The 17907-nt window shown below is 39.4% G+C and overlaps 1 protein-coding gene across 1 annotated transcript; it reads right to left on the reverse strand.

The window, feature by feature from the left end:
• Nucleotides 1–1243: 1243 nt before the first annotated feature.
• On the reverse strand, nt 1244–17094 carry LOC129111078 (adhesion G-protein coupled receptor G6-like). Its single transcript, XM_054623372.1, has 28 exons — nt 16849–17094; nt 15356–15614; nt 13818–13865; nt 13662–13735; nt 12600–12662; nt 12463–12497; nt 12238–12377; nt 11140–11324; nt 10518–10598; nt 10380–10414; nt 10035–10162; nt 9817–9934; nt 8119–9302; nt 7637–7749; nt 7408–7544; nt 7166–7322; nt 6836–6991; nt 6517–6639; nt 5866–5911; nt 5676–5779; nt 5341–5465; nt 4974–5242; nt 4769–4868; nt 3719–4005; nt 3493–3594; nt 2707–2829; nt 2537–2621; nt 1244–1406 (listed from the first exon to the last, which is right to left on the reverse strand). Exons 1-28 carry the CDS (start codon nt 17092–17094, stop codon nt 1244–1246), a joined length of 4686 nt encoding a protein of 1561 aa, XP_054479347.1.
• Nucleotides 17095–17907: the final 813 nt, after the last annotated feature.

The following is a 17907-nucleotide window of genomic DNA, read 5'->3' on the forward strand; positions in this document are numbered from 1 at the left end:
GATGCTGCTGATGTGCCTCGTTTCTTTTGTTCCATTCTCACAAAGTTGTTTTTTTTTCATTTGACTTCTGTTTTTACTCCGTAACGGAAGTATGATACTCGTGATAAACGGTACTTTTAAAATAAATTACAGGTTATTTTAAAGTACAAAAAAGTACAATTACACATAAAATGACTTTATTACAATAACAACAGCAAATGTAATGGTTAACATTGTAAACCTGACTTTATGGTGTCAATCACTAGTTTCAACTTTAATAAAGCATGATGTTCATTTAGCAAATTATGGTTCCATCTAGACTCTAGATGGAACCATAATTTGCTAAATGAACATCATGCGGTTAAAGAACTGTTAATAAAGACGTTTAAATCTGAATACAGCAGATATAGAAGACTGAAGAAACCACACATAGTTGCTGACTAGAGAAATCTAATTATTATTATTTTATTTATTTATTACTGATTTATTTACTTATTTACTTATTTACTTATTAATTCTTAATTTGTTTATTTATTCTTATTTTGTGTTAAAAAAGTAAATTAAGTTTGAGACCCCTGATCTAGAGTAAAATAGACGATAAAGCAGGGTATGCTACCTTGTGATGGACAGGTCGCTACCACGGCGTTGCTCGTATTTTTGTCTTAGAACTTTAACCCTTTCACAATGTTTTCAGTTCATGAAACGTAATTAAAACCTTAAAAGTTCTTAATCATTTTGTTCGGTTATACTTAGCTCGACTTACCTTCTCACGTCACTTCTGGTGGTAAAAAAAAACCAAGATGGCGACACCCAGAGAGCCTAACCTTAGGCTTCAAAACCGCATTCCCCAAACCAATTGGTGACGTCACGGCAACTATGTCCACTTCTTATGTGAAGCCTGTGTGTAGTAGCAGTAATCAGTATTGTTGAAGTTGAAGTGGTATCCCTTCCTTTTGCCAGTCTTAACTTGTACATCGTATGGAGGTAACAAAATACATATATATTCATAAAGCATTGTCATTACAGCAAACAAGGAAAGATTGTTTATGCTATATTGGCTAATCATGAACAAGAAATGGACCTCACGTTATGCTATTCTCATAGAATTAGGAAAACGTATGTGTTTAATCAAGCTGATAAATCAATGTTCAGTAAATTTTAGCCCAGAACATTAGTGTTAACAACAATTATTATTTCAAGACGAATTCAAATTTCCAGTTCCAGAATTGTCTTCCCCGCTTAGACCTCTCTGCCTCTCCATTATTCACACAGTGCGCTTTCTCATTTGGTTCACGTCAGAGGTCGTGCTGCTGTTCGGAGATTTGAACTCATGTAAAAACTTTTTAATAGCCGACTGCTGCCAGCCTCCGGGGCCGGCCTTCACAGGCTGTGATTGAACCGCCGCCGGGTGGGCGTGAGACGCTCCGCTGAAGGTTACACAATGCGGTGATGAGAGGGGAGTCTGCTGGGATCATAATTGGTGGGTTTTTGCTGAACAGAAATTCTCTCAATAAAAGAAGACAAACTCGACAGGTAATGAGTAGAAGTTTTATTATCTCCTCTCTCGTGGCATTCACATGCTCTTGCACAAGGACATTTAGTAATATGCGTCCTCACTCTTAATCATGCTCCACTACACTGCATGACCATACTTCATGTCTTTTACTTTTAATAAGATGATCTCTAACATATGAACTGTGCAACAACTCTGAGTCGCATGGGGCCCCAGCCCCCCCCCCCCCCCCATTTGAAATGGTCTAGAACCGCCACTCGCCTCAAATACTCTGACAAAGATATATTTTACCAGTTTGGTTTGAATTAATTCCTTGTTCTTGATTTGAGATCGAGCAGTCAAGTTTTGGCGTGTGCATTTTTTCCTTTGTCTTTACTCAAAGTAGTGTCCCATTAAATATACAAACAATAGTCAGTGGAGCATTTTAAAGATACTAGAACTATTTAAAAAAAAATCCATTTATGTTTTGTGAAAAAGAATTATACAAAAACACAGCAAAATAGCCTCACAATAATCTTTACAAAGTTGACAGCGTTTGCTCTAGTCATTTTGTATCCGTAACATGCCATAAGCTTTCTCGCTGACTACAAATAATGTCACCATTATATCTAATGTTTACAGTCGTACCGCTAACAGTTTTTAAACAAGCAAAGCAGTCTGCACAAAACTCTAAGTCACAGCTGTAACAGTGAAAATATTCATTTTTTTCAGTCAGAAGCACACCTACTGTACACCTCCCACTGCTGACAAGTCTTACATTATTTCTGTATTCATATATTCTACTGTTAATATAGAAAAGGTATCAAGTCACACTCAAATTATCCCCGCTAAAGGTTCTTCAGTCTTACTTCTTCCGTCCTTCATTCCCCCTTTAAAACCTTCATCTTGTGTAACACATTTCGGAGCATTTCTCTGAACGTCCATTCCTGTGGTCAGTTTTTTAGTTTACTTGAGCTACAGGAGATCACTGCTCTCTGGCCCAGTCCAATTATTATAATTATTGGACAAATGGATGCATGACACAGCTGTCAGGCCTCGCCTTACAGTGACAGATTCCGTCTGTGAATCTCGTTGAGGACGGCGTCGCTGTTGGAGCCGTCAGATATTCCACTGTCCCGAAACACAGAGTCTGTGGGAGACCAATATTAGAAATGGTTTTGGTATAATTTTGTTAATGCAGATCAGACATTGCATACAACGACCTGTGAACATACCACTGCCAACGGTTCCATTGCTGGTGACGGAGGAGCTTCGGGAGGTGAAGAGGGGAGCTGAGGTGGTTGCCGTGACAGTAGACATATCCCTGTTGGTGTTCTGGGTGGCCGTCCGACTCCAAGCTGCAGAAAAGTGTAGATAACCAGCCTTGTGTCAATAGGTTTTTTGTAATTTCCCAGATTTATCACGTTTAAATATTAATATTGATTAAGATTAACATTTTTTCTTCAATCTTTCTTTTAATTTGTCTTACTTCTATCTGGTAGATAATCATACTCTAAATTCCAGAACTACATTTCACCTAATGGAGATGTCGCTGTAGATTCAGTTTGTTAAGCTGGGCGCTACGACTTATTGTTTATTTGATATTATATATATGTATATTAGTCTACATTTTGGCAAATTGGACCATTGAATGTTGTGTCTAATTAGCTATTAGCAGTTCTTGTTAGCAATGTACCCATGAATGTACAGACAACTGTTACTGGATTACTTTGATACTGAAGAAAACTAATAGTCATGATTCTCAAGCAAGTTTTTGAGAAAACCCATTTTTTTTTCAAAATTCTAATATTTATATCTTCATGAATGTTCATTATCAATGGACATTGGAGATAATGATGTCCCTGGAAATTGTAAACTGAAAGTGCAGTTTTTGATGCAAATGTGGTCATTTAGAATACAGTAGCCTGTCTCATCTCTGTCCCTCCTCACACTTTGAAAACCCCTGGCCTCGTCTGTCCATTTAAATTATCAGAGATATAAGAACATAGTTATGTGCCCACCTGAGTTCTCAGGCAATCGCAGTTTCCCGAAACAAAGGTAAGTTCTCCACTGCCTTTGGACGCTCTCCTTCACAGCACAATGGAAAATAAAAACAAATAATCCTGTACGGGACAAATTAAACATAAAAAAAAAATTGCTTTTAGGATAAATTAGCATATTGTGGTTTGGCTAATATGAAGAAAACCATATCAGTTTCATCATAAAAAGAGTTTATCCAAGCCTCACCTTGCAGAGAGTTGAATATAGTGAAGAGGTAAACAAAGGCTATGTAGAGGGGTCCCCAGGCGAACAGGGCGAACCCCCAGGTGAGGCCCAGCAGGATGATGAGGCCAGCGATGCTGCGCAGATCTGTCATCACTCCCCTGTTGGGAGGCTGGTTCTGAGGGTTCTGCTTTTTGATCCGGGACAGCTGGACCAGAATGGCGATGAAGACCACCATGCACAGAGTAAAGATCAGGAGGAAGTAGGCCACCACGCCCACGTAGAAGGCGATGTCATTACGCAGCCAACAGCTACAGCGGGACGGAAACAGAAGACACAGAAAAGTTGAAAACACATTTAACATCGAGAAAGTAACGCATGCTTGCTATCTTCTCTGTGTTTTTTTTGTGCCTGCTATTGTGTTTCAAGATATTTTTCAAGATACAAGTTTAAGAATTAAGAATAACTATATAGAAATAGCCAGTCTTCTCCCTGATGGTATCGTAGCTTATATAGGTCAGTGGTTCTCAAATGGGGGTACGTGAAGGCACTCCAGGGGGTATGTGAGATTTTATAATAAAATTATATAATTATTATAAAAATATAATAACTATTCAATAAAATATAAGTGTAAGTTCATAAGGCTATTCAATTTCATTATCCTAAAACAAATGCTTTGCGCTGGTTAGGGGGTACTTGGCTGAAAACATATTTAACAGGGGGTACATCAGTGAAAAAAGGTTGAGAACCACTGATGTAGGTCATATAGAGGCAGCAGTAATGCATTGAGACTGTTTCATTACCAGTTAAAAGATCCCTGTGGTAACTTTAATTACTGGATTCATTTATAAGATGCATTGCCGCTCTACCATTTGACCGAAATAAAAAAGTACCTGTGAACAGATCAAGCGTAGTTCAAAACCAAGTGATCATTAACACATATTCAGCTAGATTACAGGAAAGGTCTTGTACTTTTTGCTCTATTTTACAGCAGATTAGAAAAAACAAACAACAATCAAACAACAACAGAAAAAACACTAGTCAATTATAACATTAGATTTAAGCATTACTTACAAGTCACCTGTAGTGCCATCTGTGAATTTTCCATACGTGACCAGACCGTAGTTGTCTTTGTCCACTGCTATTACAATGATCACCACGATAAGAGGAATGCCTGCAAAGACCATGATGTGAATAATCAGAACCATCTCAGTATATATCCTTTAAAAAAATCTAAATTCATAAACATTTTGACATTCAGGAGTTATGTGTTACCCACCCCAGCCCATCAGTGAGAACTTCAGCATGTATCTGCTGAGGTAGGGAGTGAACACCTGGACGATGCTAAGGTACATGTGCAGGGCCTCAAGCCCCGCCCAGGTGAATGATGTCAGCAGGAAGTAGTGCAGGAAGAAGGCGGTGCTAATGCAGAGCCCGATGGCCGGGTAGAGCGCCAGCCAGCCGTCCAGGAGGAAGACCAGGTTGAGGAGCAGGAGGGACAGGCAGAGCTGAACCAGGATCTTGGCAGGAATATCCCGCAGCAGTTTACTGAATAGAAAGAGTTTGTTAGGATACTTGTACATTTTTTTTATAGTTGAGCTTTGGCTTAAGATTCAAGTAGCAGTGGCAAAGACATAGATTCTTACTCAAATGAGAGATATGTCAGTAAGGTGAGAGCCAGGAAAATGGCAGAGATTCCACAGCCGATGTAGGTGATGAAACTAAGGATTTCAGCCTGCTGAGGGTCAATTAGTCCCTCTCTTGACAAATCCTGTATTCAGGAAACACAAAAATATACAATGAGTACACATTGTACAACAGACAAGTACAAAAAGACAGAGTCAAATGTAATTGTGATTTGAAGAATATTCAATATTCCACCTGGGCCCATCTTGCTGCGAGGCAACCGTGCTAGCCGCTACACCACCATGCAAACCATTGTCAATACATCACAGACATAAAAACAGATATGCATACAAACCAGAAGAATTGCAAAGGATGTGAGATGGTTGCAGCTGCAGGTTGTTTCTTCTGGTGTGGTGTTGACAACAAAGCAGCCAGTAGAGTTCCAGTGTCCTTCACCACCTGAACAGAGGAAAAACAACAAACAGGGACATTTATACCTGTAGAACTTTAACCAACTGAACCCACTCGAGTGTGCAAACACTCACCGTTCTGGGTTAATTGCCAAAATGCACAGGAGGCTGTGAAGTTTTCCTGCAAACACATTGGAAGAAGGAAAGCCTTTCAATACTTTCAGTATTTATTAACCTTTTATTTGAGTTTATTTTAAGGTAATTTACAAGTAATTTTAGTTTTTTCAGTCACTCCAAAACCATATTTTTAATTCCGTTTTAAGGAATTAAAAATATGTTCCCATTAAACTAAACTGCATATTCAATATGTTTCAAGGTCAACATATTTCCCCCAGGATTACAGTCCCAGTTTTGAACACATGGTTAACATTGTGAATTGAAACAGAACAAAAACATTACGTCACAGAACTACTTGGTTATGTTTAGGCAACAGAACTATTTGGTTAGGTTTAGTAAAAGATGAAAGATATGGTTTATCTCCAAGTAAGCATGTTTTTTTACATAACTTAAGTTATCAAACTAACGTTAAACATTAAAACAACATTTAAATAAGTCAACATTGACTTTTTGTTTCAAATAGGACACAAACAGTATTCTCCTGGGTGAAAGTCCTGTATTTGCCTCCATCCATCCTGTCCTCCTCTAAATGAGATATGTCGGAAAAAAAACACTAACTGGATAAACACACATACAAAACTTATGATTTGTATGCGTGTGCACACTCACAAGTATGGGGTTGATGTTTCGGATGGTAAAGCTAATGTTCTCTGCCAGATTGCTTATTGACAGATTGGCCACACTGGCAGCCAGGACTGGACTGACCAGGGTTTCGTTATCTAATGTCGCATCCTGTAAAAAAACAAAAAACAAACATGTAACAGCTGTATCCTTTTTATATTGAACCAAACCTGGTTTAAGATAAAAAACAGATGTTGGACTAAACTGAGAAAAGTAAAAAATGCTGCTTTCACCAATAAATACTGCCATATTCTGTGAAACAACCTTTAAGAGTCGACAATAACACAATGCTTTGATGCTCAAGTACCTGGAAGAAGGCCGGTTTGGTGTAGAAGTTGAACTGGACCCTGTTGGCCTCCTTCTGTTGCTCAGGACTGAGCCCCTTGGTGAGGGAGGAGGGCAAGGATACGGACCCAAGAGCAGACCCGGACCTCTTGGACCGTGATCTACTGAGGGCACGGAGCTGGACACAGAAAAAGTTAACAACGGTTAATGGAAGATGTCTGTACCTGATAGAAAATTACAAAAATTCACTTAAATCAGTCATACATATATACATACACATATAAGAGATCTTGCATGAGACCAATTGTTTTTATTGAAAGTAGGGAGACGATATGGCTTAATTGAGATCTACCTGGACATTTTCAGTGTTGAAAATGTCAACGGATGTTTCTGGAAAGTTGGTCCCATCGACTTCCCTCACTGCCAGAACCAGTGAACCTGCAGAGAGGACCTCTTTGTCACCAGTGACAACCAGTTTAAGACCCAGATCATCTACCAGATTAATCAGCCTGTACACAGGACAGAAGACAAAAGAGAAAATCAAATAAATGGGAATATGTACGTCCATGTGGGTGAGGGTTGTCTGAGTTGTACCTGTTAGCAGATGTAGACAGGGCCAGCGAGTCGCCTTCCATCAGGTTGCTTATTACTTTTACAACCTTTTGTCCCAGTGCCTGAGAGACATTGGGGCCATCCAGAAGCTTCTCTAAGTTCCCCGCCAACTGTGCCACCTACAAAATCGATCAAATAATAAAGTTTACACAACAGTCATTATTTTAATGCTAACACTTTGTCAACTACTTCAATAGTTCCGTAGCTTCACCTGAGAGGAGTTAAACTTAGACGCATCCTGTGTTTGATTCAGCAGCTGGTCTGCTTGTTCCTCCTGGGCCTCTTGGCTTGTAGTTGTCTCTGAGGTGGTTGTGGAGGTAAATTCTGTACCTTGGCAAGCAGTAAAGCAATTTGTCAAGTCATACGAATAGTTTTTTCATGCGTGGGAGTTATTATATTGATGAATTAGATCAATAAGGCAGAGGATAAAGTTTACAGGTTGAAGCTTTGATCAAAAAGTCCTCCTATTCTGCTGCACAGAGAAGCTTTCTTTCCAAGTGGATTAAGGAAATATAGCAGTAAAAAAAAAGATATTCTTATGATGCTTTTAATAATGGATGCATGGAATGCACAGTTTATCTACTTCACATGCTATTTTAATTTTAAAAAGCTTTTCCCGCCAATTTGATCCACCATATTGGAAAGCTTAATTAGCGACTTTAACCAAAACTGTAAATTCTCAGCTATACATACCAGGTTTTGTTGCGGTTGTGCTGTTGAGCGTGGTGGTTTGGAAAGTTGTTGCCGAAGAAGTCGTTGGAACCTTTGAAATAGTGTTGTTAATCTGGGCCGTAACTGTACTATGCATAGTTGTTGTCGTTGTGTTTGAAGTTGTAGCGTCAACCGCGGCGTCAGCTGCTGTAGTTGTCAAATTGACTTGGGTTGTCTGGTTAAAGTCGTTAGTTGTAGTTTGGTTTGATGGATTGATGGTGGTACTGACAGTAGAAGCTGTGGTGAAGTTGTCATTGTTGGTGGTTGTTGTCGTGTTGTTGGTCACTCTTGCTGTGGTGTGATTTCCAGTCTGGTTGTTCAGTGGAGCTACAGTTGATTTGGTGGCGTTGTCAACGACAGACGTCACATTGTCCACAGTTGAGTTTTTGGGGAATGTAGTCATATAGTTCGCAGTGGTAGACGTTGTCATGTTTTTAGAGGGAGCAGTTGTGTTCTGTTGTGCTTCCCCGATTGGTGCAGTGGTTACATCGTCTGTGGCTGTTTTGTTTTGCGTTACAGTAGTAGTGGTTATATTTTCAACTGTTGTGTAATTGGTAGAAGCTGTAAATGTGCTTATTGTTGTATTACTTGTACTATTTGAGTTCCTACTGTTGTGAGCTGCAGTGACGTTGTACTGTGTTGTGTAATTACTAGTTGCTGTAACTATACCGTTAACTGTTGTGTGATTGGTAGGCGTAATTGGCCCGACTGTAGTTACATTGTGTGCCGTTGTGTCATTCGGAGAATGTGTAACTGTAGTGATATTAAAATCTGTTGTGTGATTGGTTGAAGGTGGAGCTGTGGTTACATTGTATGTTGTTGTGTGATTTGGAGGCAGTGTAGTTGCGTTTAGCGTTGAACCCATGGAATCATTTGTAGTCACTTGTAGTGTTGAGTTGACAGAGGATAGTGTTGTGAATTCTGTTGACGGCTGTGTACTGTGAATTGTTGCGAGTGGAGTAGTCATGTTAGGCTGAGCTGTTGCTTGGGATGCATTTTCCTGTCGAACTGTTGTAGAACTTTCAGGCGTCCTTTCAGTTTGTTCGGTAGTGTTGGTCACAGATGGTGTTGAGGCTTCGGGAGTTGTTGTAGTGTTTTGTTTAGTTGTGGGAGGCTCTGTGGGCCAGCTGTCAGTCAGTAATACAGCAAGGTTCTCATTTGGCCGACTAGAAAAGAACACACAGAAAAATATTGTTTGAAGTTAAATACTAGAAGCCAGTTTTCTCATGTCATATTAGGATAGAATAGTTTAATTTGTCAGTCAGATTACAATAAAATGTATTATTTCTCGTGCCTTTGTACAGTCAGTGTCTGTGGTTATTTATTTTAGTACAGATCTAGACAGTCTAAAAAGCGAGTGGTTGTGTTCATCACTTGGTTATGAGTCCAGTATGGATTTTTTATTCTGCAGACTGTCTATTTAAGAAGATCCCACTTCAGATATGCTGCTTACAGTGTTAGGTAACACCCATCTTTTGCTGAATGCATTCTAGCAGCTACTTTGTTTAGTGATTTACATTTCCTGCAGCCTGGCTCATCTATAACCAGCTCATCATGTGATTTCCTGAATTTCACACAATGACGATACACATCATCAGACACTTTGTTTCTCTCGTGCCCAACACGCATGACTATAAAATCCCTAAAAGCCACCACCAGAGGAATGTTTTATTCATTTACCATTCAAGCAGAGTGGGGTTAGGTTGGCACACATCAGAGGTCAGCAGGTCACTGTCAACCCAGGTCAGGTTCGATGCCAACAGAGTAATGACAGACGAACCCTGAGGACCACATATCACTGAGGACACACAGATAACACATCAATAGCACTTTATCAAAATATATGTTTATATATAATAGAGCTTTCATAGAATAAAAACATAAACCTGCAGACTAACCCATGCGTGTGAGTGGCTTTGTAATTGTTATGCCACCAGTGTTGTCAATGACATCTTGCAAAAGTTTTTTCAGGGAGCTACCATTCACAGGTCCAGACATCTCCAGTATCACCATGCAGCTGTACAAACTAGACACCAGCAGCAAAAGGAGTTAAAAAACAATTCCACCTTCAGATACTGGTATTGATCATCAAATGCAATATGATCTTCTGTATCTACTTGCACAGGAATTAAAAAAAAAAAATCACAAGTGTCTGTTTTCAGCCAGGTTCGTTTGAGAAGCTATTCTTTAAGTGCAGATAAGATAATATGCACATGTAAGACACCAGAAAGAAACATCTCTACCTGGGTTTTGTCCCATGGCATTCCAGATGAACACGCTGGATAAAGACAGTAATTGATGAAGCATGATTAATAGCTCCTGATCAATGCGAGGAGAAATACTTTAGCTACTACCAAACTTTTATCTGCAGTCAGATTTACCTTGTGGTGTTTTATAATGTTCTGGCACACTGACCTGGAAACAAAGAATTGTTCACATATGTCAATTATAACCCCCAAACACTTTCACTGTCAGTATTTAGGTAAACTGTTCAGTAACTTCCCACGGTCAACATGTATGCATTGTAAGTGGATAGAGACTTACGCTGCCATTGGTTTACACTTGCTGGCAAGTCCAGACAACTGTTAAAAGGGTTAGGAAGTCAGTACATAGCATGAACATACAATAAGAAATATTGTTAAATCATACTGATTTATGCTGTACATACCAATGTTTTTAGGGACTTTACTTTAACAGTGGTATTTATTCCTATGGCAAAAAATTGGCCTGAAGAGAAAAAAGGAAAAATTGTCAGGGTTAGTTTTATGCTTCTTACACACACCTTCTTAGAAACAGTGTGTTCCAGTTAAAAGAGTAGTGCAATATTTTGGGAAATACCTTCATTGACCACATTTCATTGCACTAATATCTTAGCACAAAGACCCTTTACTGCATTTAAAGTTTGTAAAACATCCCATACAGCCACATATACAGTACAAAACAAGCTGGCAGTACAAACATATGAAGACAGGCAGGAAGACAGTACTCTGGCTGTTTTCTTACTTGCAGAGCTACAGAAAGCGGTACAGTCACAAAAGCGAGGCGCTTCACCTGAGAGACAGACAAAACACAGTTACAGCAGCAGATGCAGCAGTGGACTCTGTTCAAGCCTGGGGGTTTGATACTCACTGCTGCAGGATTCAGTCTGAGATTGTGGAGATGGGCTGGAGTTGGGCTCAATGACAGAGCTAAGAGAATAAACGTGGATAAGATACAGAGTGTACATGTGCACATACGCTCTCTCTGAAAATCAAAGGTATTGCTCACCATGCAAGCTCAGACAGCTGGTTTCTCTGACAGATTTCATTCAAGGAGGACATGGATGTACACCTTAAAAACCGGCCACTAGAGGGCTCCACACCCCCACAAACATCTTGACCTGATGTGGACAAAATCAATATGAGTAAGCTAAAAATACTCTGTGTGCTTTTCTCGAATTTTGAATTAATTAAGAGGGTCCTCACAAGGAAATAAATACAAAGATGTGTGTGTTTTTTTTGCTCTTGTACTTCTGCCTTTAGTTAGGGTCTGTTTTGTTTCAGACCTTCACAGTGAGAACATTTTTGGAAGCACATACACACACAAACTGTAGCTCCATATATGTATCAGACTCTCATACATATATGGAGATACAGTTTGGTTGTCAAATTCAAATATTTTACATATCTATGTAAAAGTCTATGTAAAATATTTTAATTTGTGTATTCCTGTTCGTGGTTTGCATGTGTGCACAGTCCTGTATTTCTATACAAATGTCCATTTACTCAATAGTGTGGGTCCTTTGTTCCTGGGTGTGTGTGTGTGTGTGTGTGTGTGTGTGTGTGTGTGTGTGTGTGTGTGTGTGTGTGTGTGTGTGTGTGTGTGACTTAAAGGCACAGACCCTGGTCGAAATGTTTACTTAAGTATACACCTAACACTAAAATAATAAGAACTTTATAACGTTTTTTTTTAATGAAATTTCTTTGTATCCCGGTTATTATATATTCAGGCTTATCATCTTCATTATGATCTTATGATTTAATTAAATGTGTGTGCTTTTGATAATATATGACGGTTACCACGTAGACATAAAGGTAAATTAATTAATTGAAAAATACTCACCGACTCTGTCCACCTGTCCTCTGATACTCGCTTGAAATTGGGTGGTTTTAGCTTGCTCCAGTGCAGATTCTGCAGCAAGCTGCAGTTCACACTCTGTGATGGCTCTGCTGAGCTGCACCAGCACATCGCAGGTTGTTTGTCTGGAATCAAAGCATTCACACCACTATGAGGAAGCTGAAATCTGAAGCAGAAGTTAACACAAAATGCCAACTGACATGCCGTTACCTTATTTGATCTGCTCTGCAGTTCACCTGTACATTCTGCAACCACAGAGAGAAAAATTGTAGTCATCAGCCTGCCTTGTAAGAGAATATTTATTCTGAAAAGTGAAAGGGTGCTGCCTGTTTCTGGGTCAGACTGACCTGAAGTTTTCCGTCACCTGGACAGAAACCTTTGTCATTGTCGCAACCAAGCGCACTTGACACCTGAGTGAAAGATGGAGAGACAGAGGCAGACATGCTGATACTATTCAGTACATGAAAGGCATTTTCAGCTCAGGTATGCTCCTTCCTTGAGCACAGAATCAGTTGAATGAAACTAAACTTCTAATTAGGAGTTGCTGAATTGCAGCACAACCTGTATTAACCTAAAAAAAAATGTATTTATGTAGGCCTAGACTTGTACGGAAACAGTTCAGACCAACAACAGACTGAACTTCAGATACTCCAAGAATCCAAGACAAAACTGGAGAAGACGTGATCAGTAATTATGGTGAGCGTTTGAAAATATATGTTATATGTTATATGTGCTCTATGAATCTTTGTGGTGACCTAAACCAAATTATTGTAAATCTGCCTCTTTTTTAATAAATGCTAGATTTTTTTTTTGTGACATTTTATAATAGAAAAATAACAAGAATTTCTGGTACAAGCTTGGATTTGGTTTCGGTGAAAAGGGGGCATTTTGCTTCTATATTATATTATCATAAATTGAGAGGATTAAGTATAAAGAGAACCATGATTTCTATACAGCTCATCCAATTCAAAATTAGACACATTTAAACTCCTTTATGGCTTGAAATCAGCAGCTGCAACCTGACATCTTTTGTTGAATTTTAAAGCCAACGTGCTGAAGTACGGAGAGAAAAACACATGTTTAAACTACAATAGCAAAAGATATTATGCACAGTTTTAATACTTTGAATCGAGACGGAGGGACAGATTGTATAAAGCCAGTGAGTTAACATTGTATGACACATCCAGGTTCATATGATAATGAATGATTGACAGTCCAAAGCTAAATGTATTTCAGGTGCATTACAGGGTTGGAATGTTCTGCTAGTACAAACAAATTTTGTGCCGGCAAGACTTGTTTGTGACGAGGTGGCACTTAAAGCTATTAAGTTCAGACACAATGAAAGAGTGGGAACTGAAAGGCACAGGAGAAACCCTTCAAAGGGGATGAGGAGAGCTTGTCACTCTCACCCATTTTTCGACGGGGTGTTCAGGGTGGTTGCTGCCTTTGACCTCCACAGTTATGGACATCCAAAAGGAAGCATCTGCAGAAAGAAATTAAGTTGTAAGGCCATAAATATGGCTGAATAAAACACTGTGATTGGACAAAGGGTGGATGTTTCTTACTGTAAGGGGAGCAGAGTTGGCTGACGTTACAGTTTACTAGTGAGGACCCTAAAAGAAAAGAGGAAACAGATTATTTTATTAAGCATTAGGTTTAAGTATTGTTTCATCTTTACAACAGTAACACAATGTTACACACAGTCTCTTATTATACACCCAAACAAATATGCATCTGTACTGGAAGCTGTGGTCGGGTTGACTGGGGGACGGCCACGTCTTTTATTCAGGTATAATAGTTTCCAAGACCATATTTAAAGGATAATTCTGGTTTTGAATTGAAATTATCCTTAATTTTCCGTTACTTTTTCAATTTACCAATATAATGTTATAATAATCAACAGAAATGATGGACAAAACTACCATAAGGATAATTAATGATCCTTGAATTTCTGCTACTATTTATCATTTACCATCTCAGACAGAAATGATGGACAAAACTACAAAATGCAGCGCAAACTTGGAAATTATACTTAACTTTTTTATAATTTGTTGACATTATAATATATCATAACCGTCCAAAATGATAAACAGAACTACAAAAGTAGTAATTTCTATCATTTACCGGGAAACATGATTCAGCCTTAACCAATTCTAGACATAGTCTGGTTGCTCATCTGAGTGACAGGTGTTGCTATGACAGGACTTGAGGTAATCAGAAGGAGGCACTGTTATGAGATGATTAGAAGTAATATTTCACAGATATTATTGTCTTGCTCACCATGTGGATCTGGTGGTCCCCGTCTAAGTCCAGTTGTGGGTCCTGAAACAGTGAATGCAAATTAAGGTTTTCCCCGCTGCGCCTCAAGACTGTCATACTTCTTCTTTCAAACCCATCTATCTTTCTCACTATCAAAGTCGTCTCTATATTAGAACAATTATGATAAAATCCCATTAAATTTTTTCACCCTTTTATTCTTCCAAACTGTAACTGTACTGGTCATTTTGGCTATGACTTTCTTGAAAAGCACATTTTGATGTGTGGAAGCCATATTGGTTCCATAAAGGTCAAATAAAATACCAAATACTACATATTAAAAAAATGGTATTTACTAAATAAATGTTTTCTATGTTTTCATGTATTTTACATTATAACACACTGTCCTCTCTACAGGCACATATAAATACACAAATGCATTGAGACAAATACACACAACATGCATGTTAGTGTGTGCGTCACGTGAATACACACCATTTTTTGCGCTTCTGTAAGCACGAGCCCGACCTCTCAACCGTCTGTGGTCTACAGGACACATGAAAACATGCAACATTCAACATCCAACATGCTCTAAGAACATGCACAACTACTGAGTGTTAGGAATGGATTAATTCCATATGACAAATTGGAAACATGCCGTGCTACAGTTTGTTTTAGCTAGAATTTAAGTCACTTAAATTCATGAATTCCATGATGAAAAACTAGAAAAGAATACACTGCATTGCATTATTTATGCAGTTAGTTAGTAAAAGTAATTCATGCACAATATCCCAGCTTGAACAGCCTCCTCAGGTACAATGGGTTGGATAAAGATGAGCTGTCTCACCACACAGAAGGTATGGGTCTCTCTGTCTGGCCCTGGGACTGGTCACGCCCCAGTACCGAGCATTCCAGCCAATCACAGTGCCGTCCTCGCAGGGGCCATGGCGGCCCACGTCCGGCCACATGCGGAACAAGTACAGCTCCAATTCCCCAAGCGCGGCTCCCGGGGGCCGGTCTCTGGGACGGCAGCCCAGCCACAGGGAGCCGGTGGGGGGGATGGCCTGAGCGATGACCGTCCTATCGGCCACCATTCTCCCGTCGACCTGAAACATTTACACAGCTTGTGTTGCTAGTTTCCCTAATGACGAGAGTTCAAAAGTTCGTATCACGCAATTACCGGGCCCTCACTGCCGCAACATTTGTCAGACCTGGGAAGGTCACATTGCTGAAAAATGTATTTGAGGGCGAAAGAAACACGTTACGAGCATAGAGGTTATAAATAAACGCTCAGATTGGCAAAACTTATTTGAAAATAATTAAATTGTTACCCTTCCTTGCTTTCAATTTTCACGTCTGATTGCGTTTCTTGCCCTCTCAGTTTTGATTTTGCCATGCTCCCAGATATGAACAGTACTTTTGCTGATTGGCCTACAATGTCACCATAACTTACAATGGCCTGAACTACAAAAAATAAGAGCAAAATTGTAATAAACTGGTGGTGCCCTTTCAGTTTTTCTGCTAAGTTTTGCTTCATGGCAAAAATTAAATAGTTTGCAAACAACTGGTAAGAGCCAGAGGTAGCTGTCAACTGTAGCACTAGCAATGACTAAAGCTTAGATTCGTACAATAGGAGTAGCAACAGGTTATATAAGAGTAGTTTTATCTATTTTCATGGATGTACTCAGCTTAACTCCACATACTTCTGTGAACCGGTCTAAACGGTTTGGATTACAAGCACTGCTTTGTCTTTCATTCCAAACCCCACCCACAAAAAAATTTACTTACTGAGTCATGTTAACCATCTATTACATGCAGACACTGTTTAGCTTGTATGTGTGTGTAGACCCCATGGCAGTGATGGAAAGTAAAGAAACAAATGTGAGTTTACTTGAGGATTGAAATTGGATGCTACATTATACTTCTACTACACTACAATTCAGAAAATATTGTATGTTTTGCTCCTCTACATTTAACCACACCATCGGTAATAATAATCAAGTAAAATAATAAGCCTAGTTAAGACTATTTAACACTCACACAGGGGCCAATATTCTGCAGTGAGTACAGTTATCTTTATACTTATGTACTTTTACTTCAGTACCATATTTGATTCAGGACTTTTACCTGTAATGGATTATTTTCTTAGTGTAGTAGCGTTACATGTGAATCCTGAGAACTTTTGGTCTGTAACTAATAGAGATAAAGACTCATGACCTCACTCACACAAATACACAAAAGGTTAGGTACACGTTATATTAATTGCAGTTTACTGCTTCAACACTACTTATCTCAGAATACTCCCTCCACCACTGGGCATACTAGTACACTAAGTATTACCTCCAGGCTGAAGGAGTTGCGTGGTACATCCCTCCTCAGACACACCCTGTGCCAGAGTTTTGGGGACAGCCGGATAGGAAATCGGTGTCGGACCCTCAGCAGCCACCCATACAGCGCCTCATCATCCCCCTCCAGGCCCAGCTCAGGTTTGGTTGCGAGGACCGAGCTGTAAGAGAAGGCCACCCAGGCTCCGGGGACAACCACACGGATGTCAATACACAAAGTCATCTGAAAGAGCAGCGGCATGGCGGCACTGTCCTGCAGGGTCCAGTGATCCTCACAGCCATTTAATACGGCCTTAGTGTCTCCCAGGAAATAGCTTTCAGCTGGAATGGGTGAAAGAAAGATTTACTGCTTCAGCCGCACTGCAGAGTTGCACTGAAAGCAGAGATAGTCTCGATGGTTTGAGTTAAACTTAAGACCAAAATATTTTTTAAAGTAAACACAACAATGACATGATGATCTGTCCCTGACTGAAGGTGAGCTTTTCTATTTATCAGTTGCCATCAATGGAAAGGAAAATAGAAAAACAGTTTCCAGTGTGCCTGAGATATTTATCTGTGTTGGATGTAGTGCAGTTTTGCATTTCAGATTGAACAAGAATATAAATATAACCTGTCTATTTACAAAACACCAGACTGCTGTGCTGACATGCACTATGGCAACATGTCACTCGTGGCACGCAACCTCTTTTACCTTATTTGGTAGTGAGAAAGTTTGCATCCCTTTCATTAGTAGAAATTGGTAGTACTGTTTTATTTTTATTTTTTAATTCACAAACGCTCCAAATGCTAACTGTCTTCACAACACAAAATCAGTCACACCTATCACCTTTGACATGATCAGTTACCGTAACTGTAAAAAGGATAGGCACTAATTTGTTGTTTAGTTCTGTTTATGTTGTTTCCATTGTTCCACACATGGTAAACTTAATCCACTTGGCATTGTCATAGTGAGTATGCATGCTGGCATTAGCATACAGCTTTGTGCACTGCAGTTAAGTGTATATTTTCAGAGAACCAGCACATCAGACCAGACATTCTCCCCAAAGTATACCAG

This window comes from Anoplopoma fimbria, chromosome 21 (genome assembly GCF_027596085.1).
Source record: "Anoplopoma fimbria isolate UVic2021 breed Golden Eagle Sablefish chromosome 21, Afim_UVic_2022, whole genome shotgun sequence".
In the NCBI taxonomy this organism is placed as follows: Eukaryota; Metazoa; Chordata; class Actinopteri; order Perciformes; family Anoplopomatidae; genus Anoplopoma; species Anoplopoma fimbria.

Bases quoted from the DNA above. Each gene is read 5' to 3' on its own strand.
- LOC129111078 (XM_054623372.1), bottom strand. From the start codon at position 17,094: ATGCCGCTGCTCTTTCAGATGACTTTGTGTATTGACATCCGTGTGGTT. The intron at 12,663-13,661 runs GTGAGAGTGACA...TCTTTCACTCAG, and splicing joins AACACCCCGTCGAAAAATGG to GTGTCAAGTGCGCTTGGTTG. The intron at 10,599-11,139 runs GTAAGAAAACAG...TGACAGTGAAAG, and splicing joins CGCTTTCTGTAGCTCTGCAA to TGTTTGGGGGTTATAATTGA.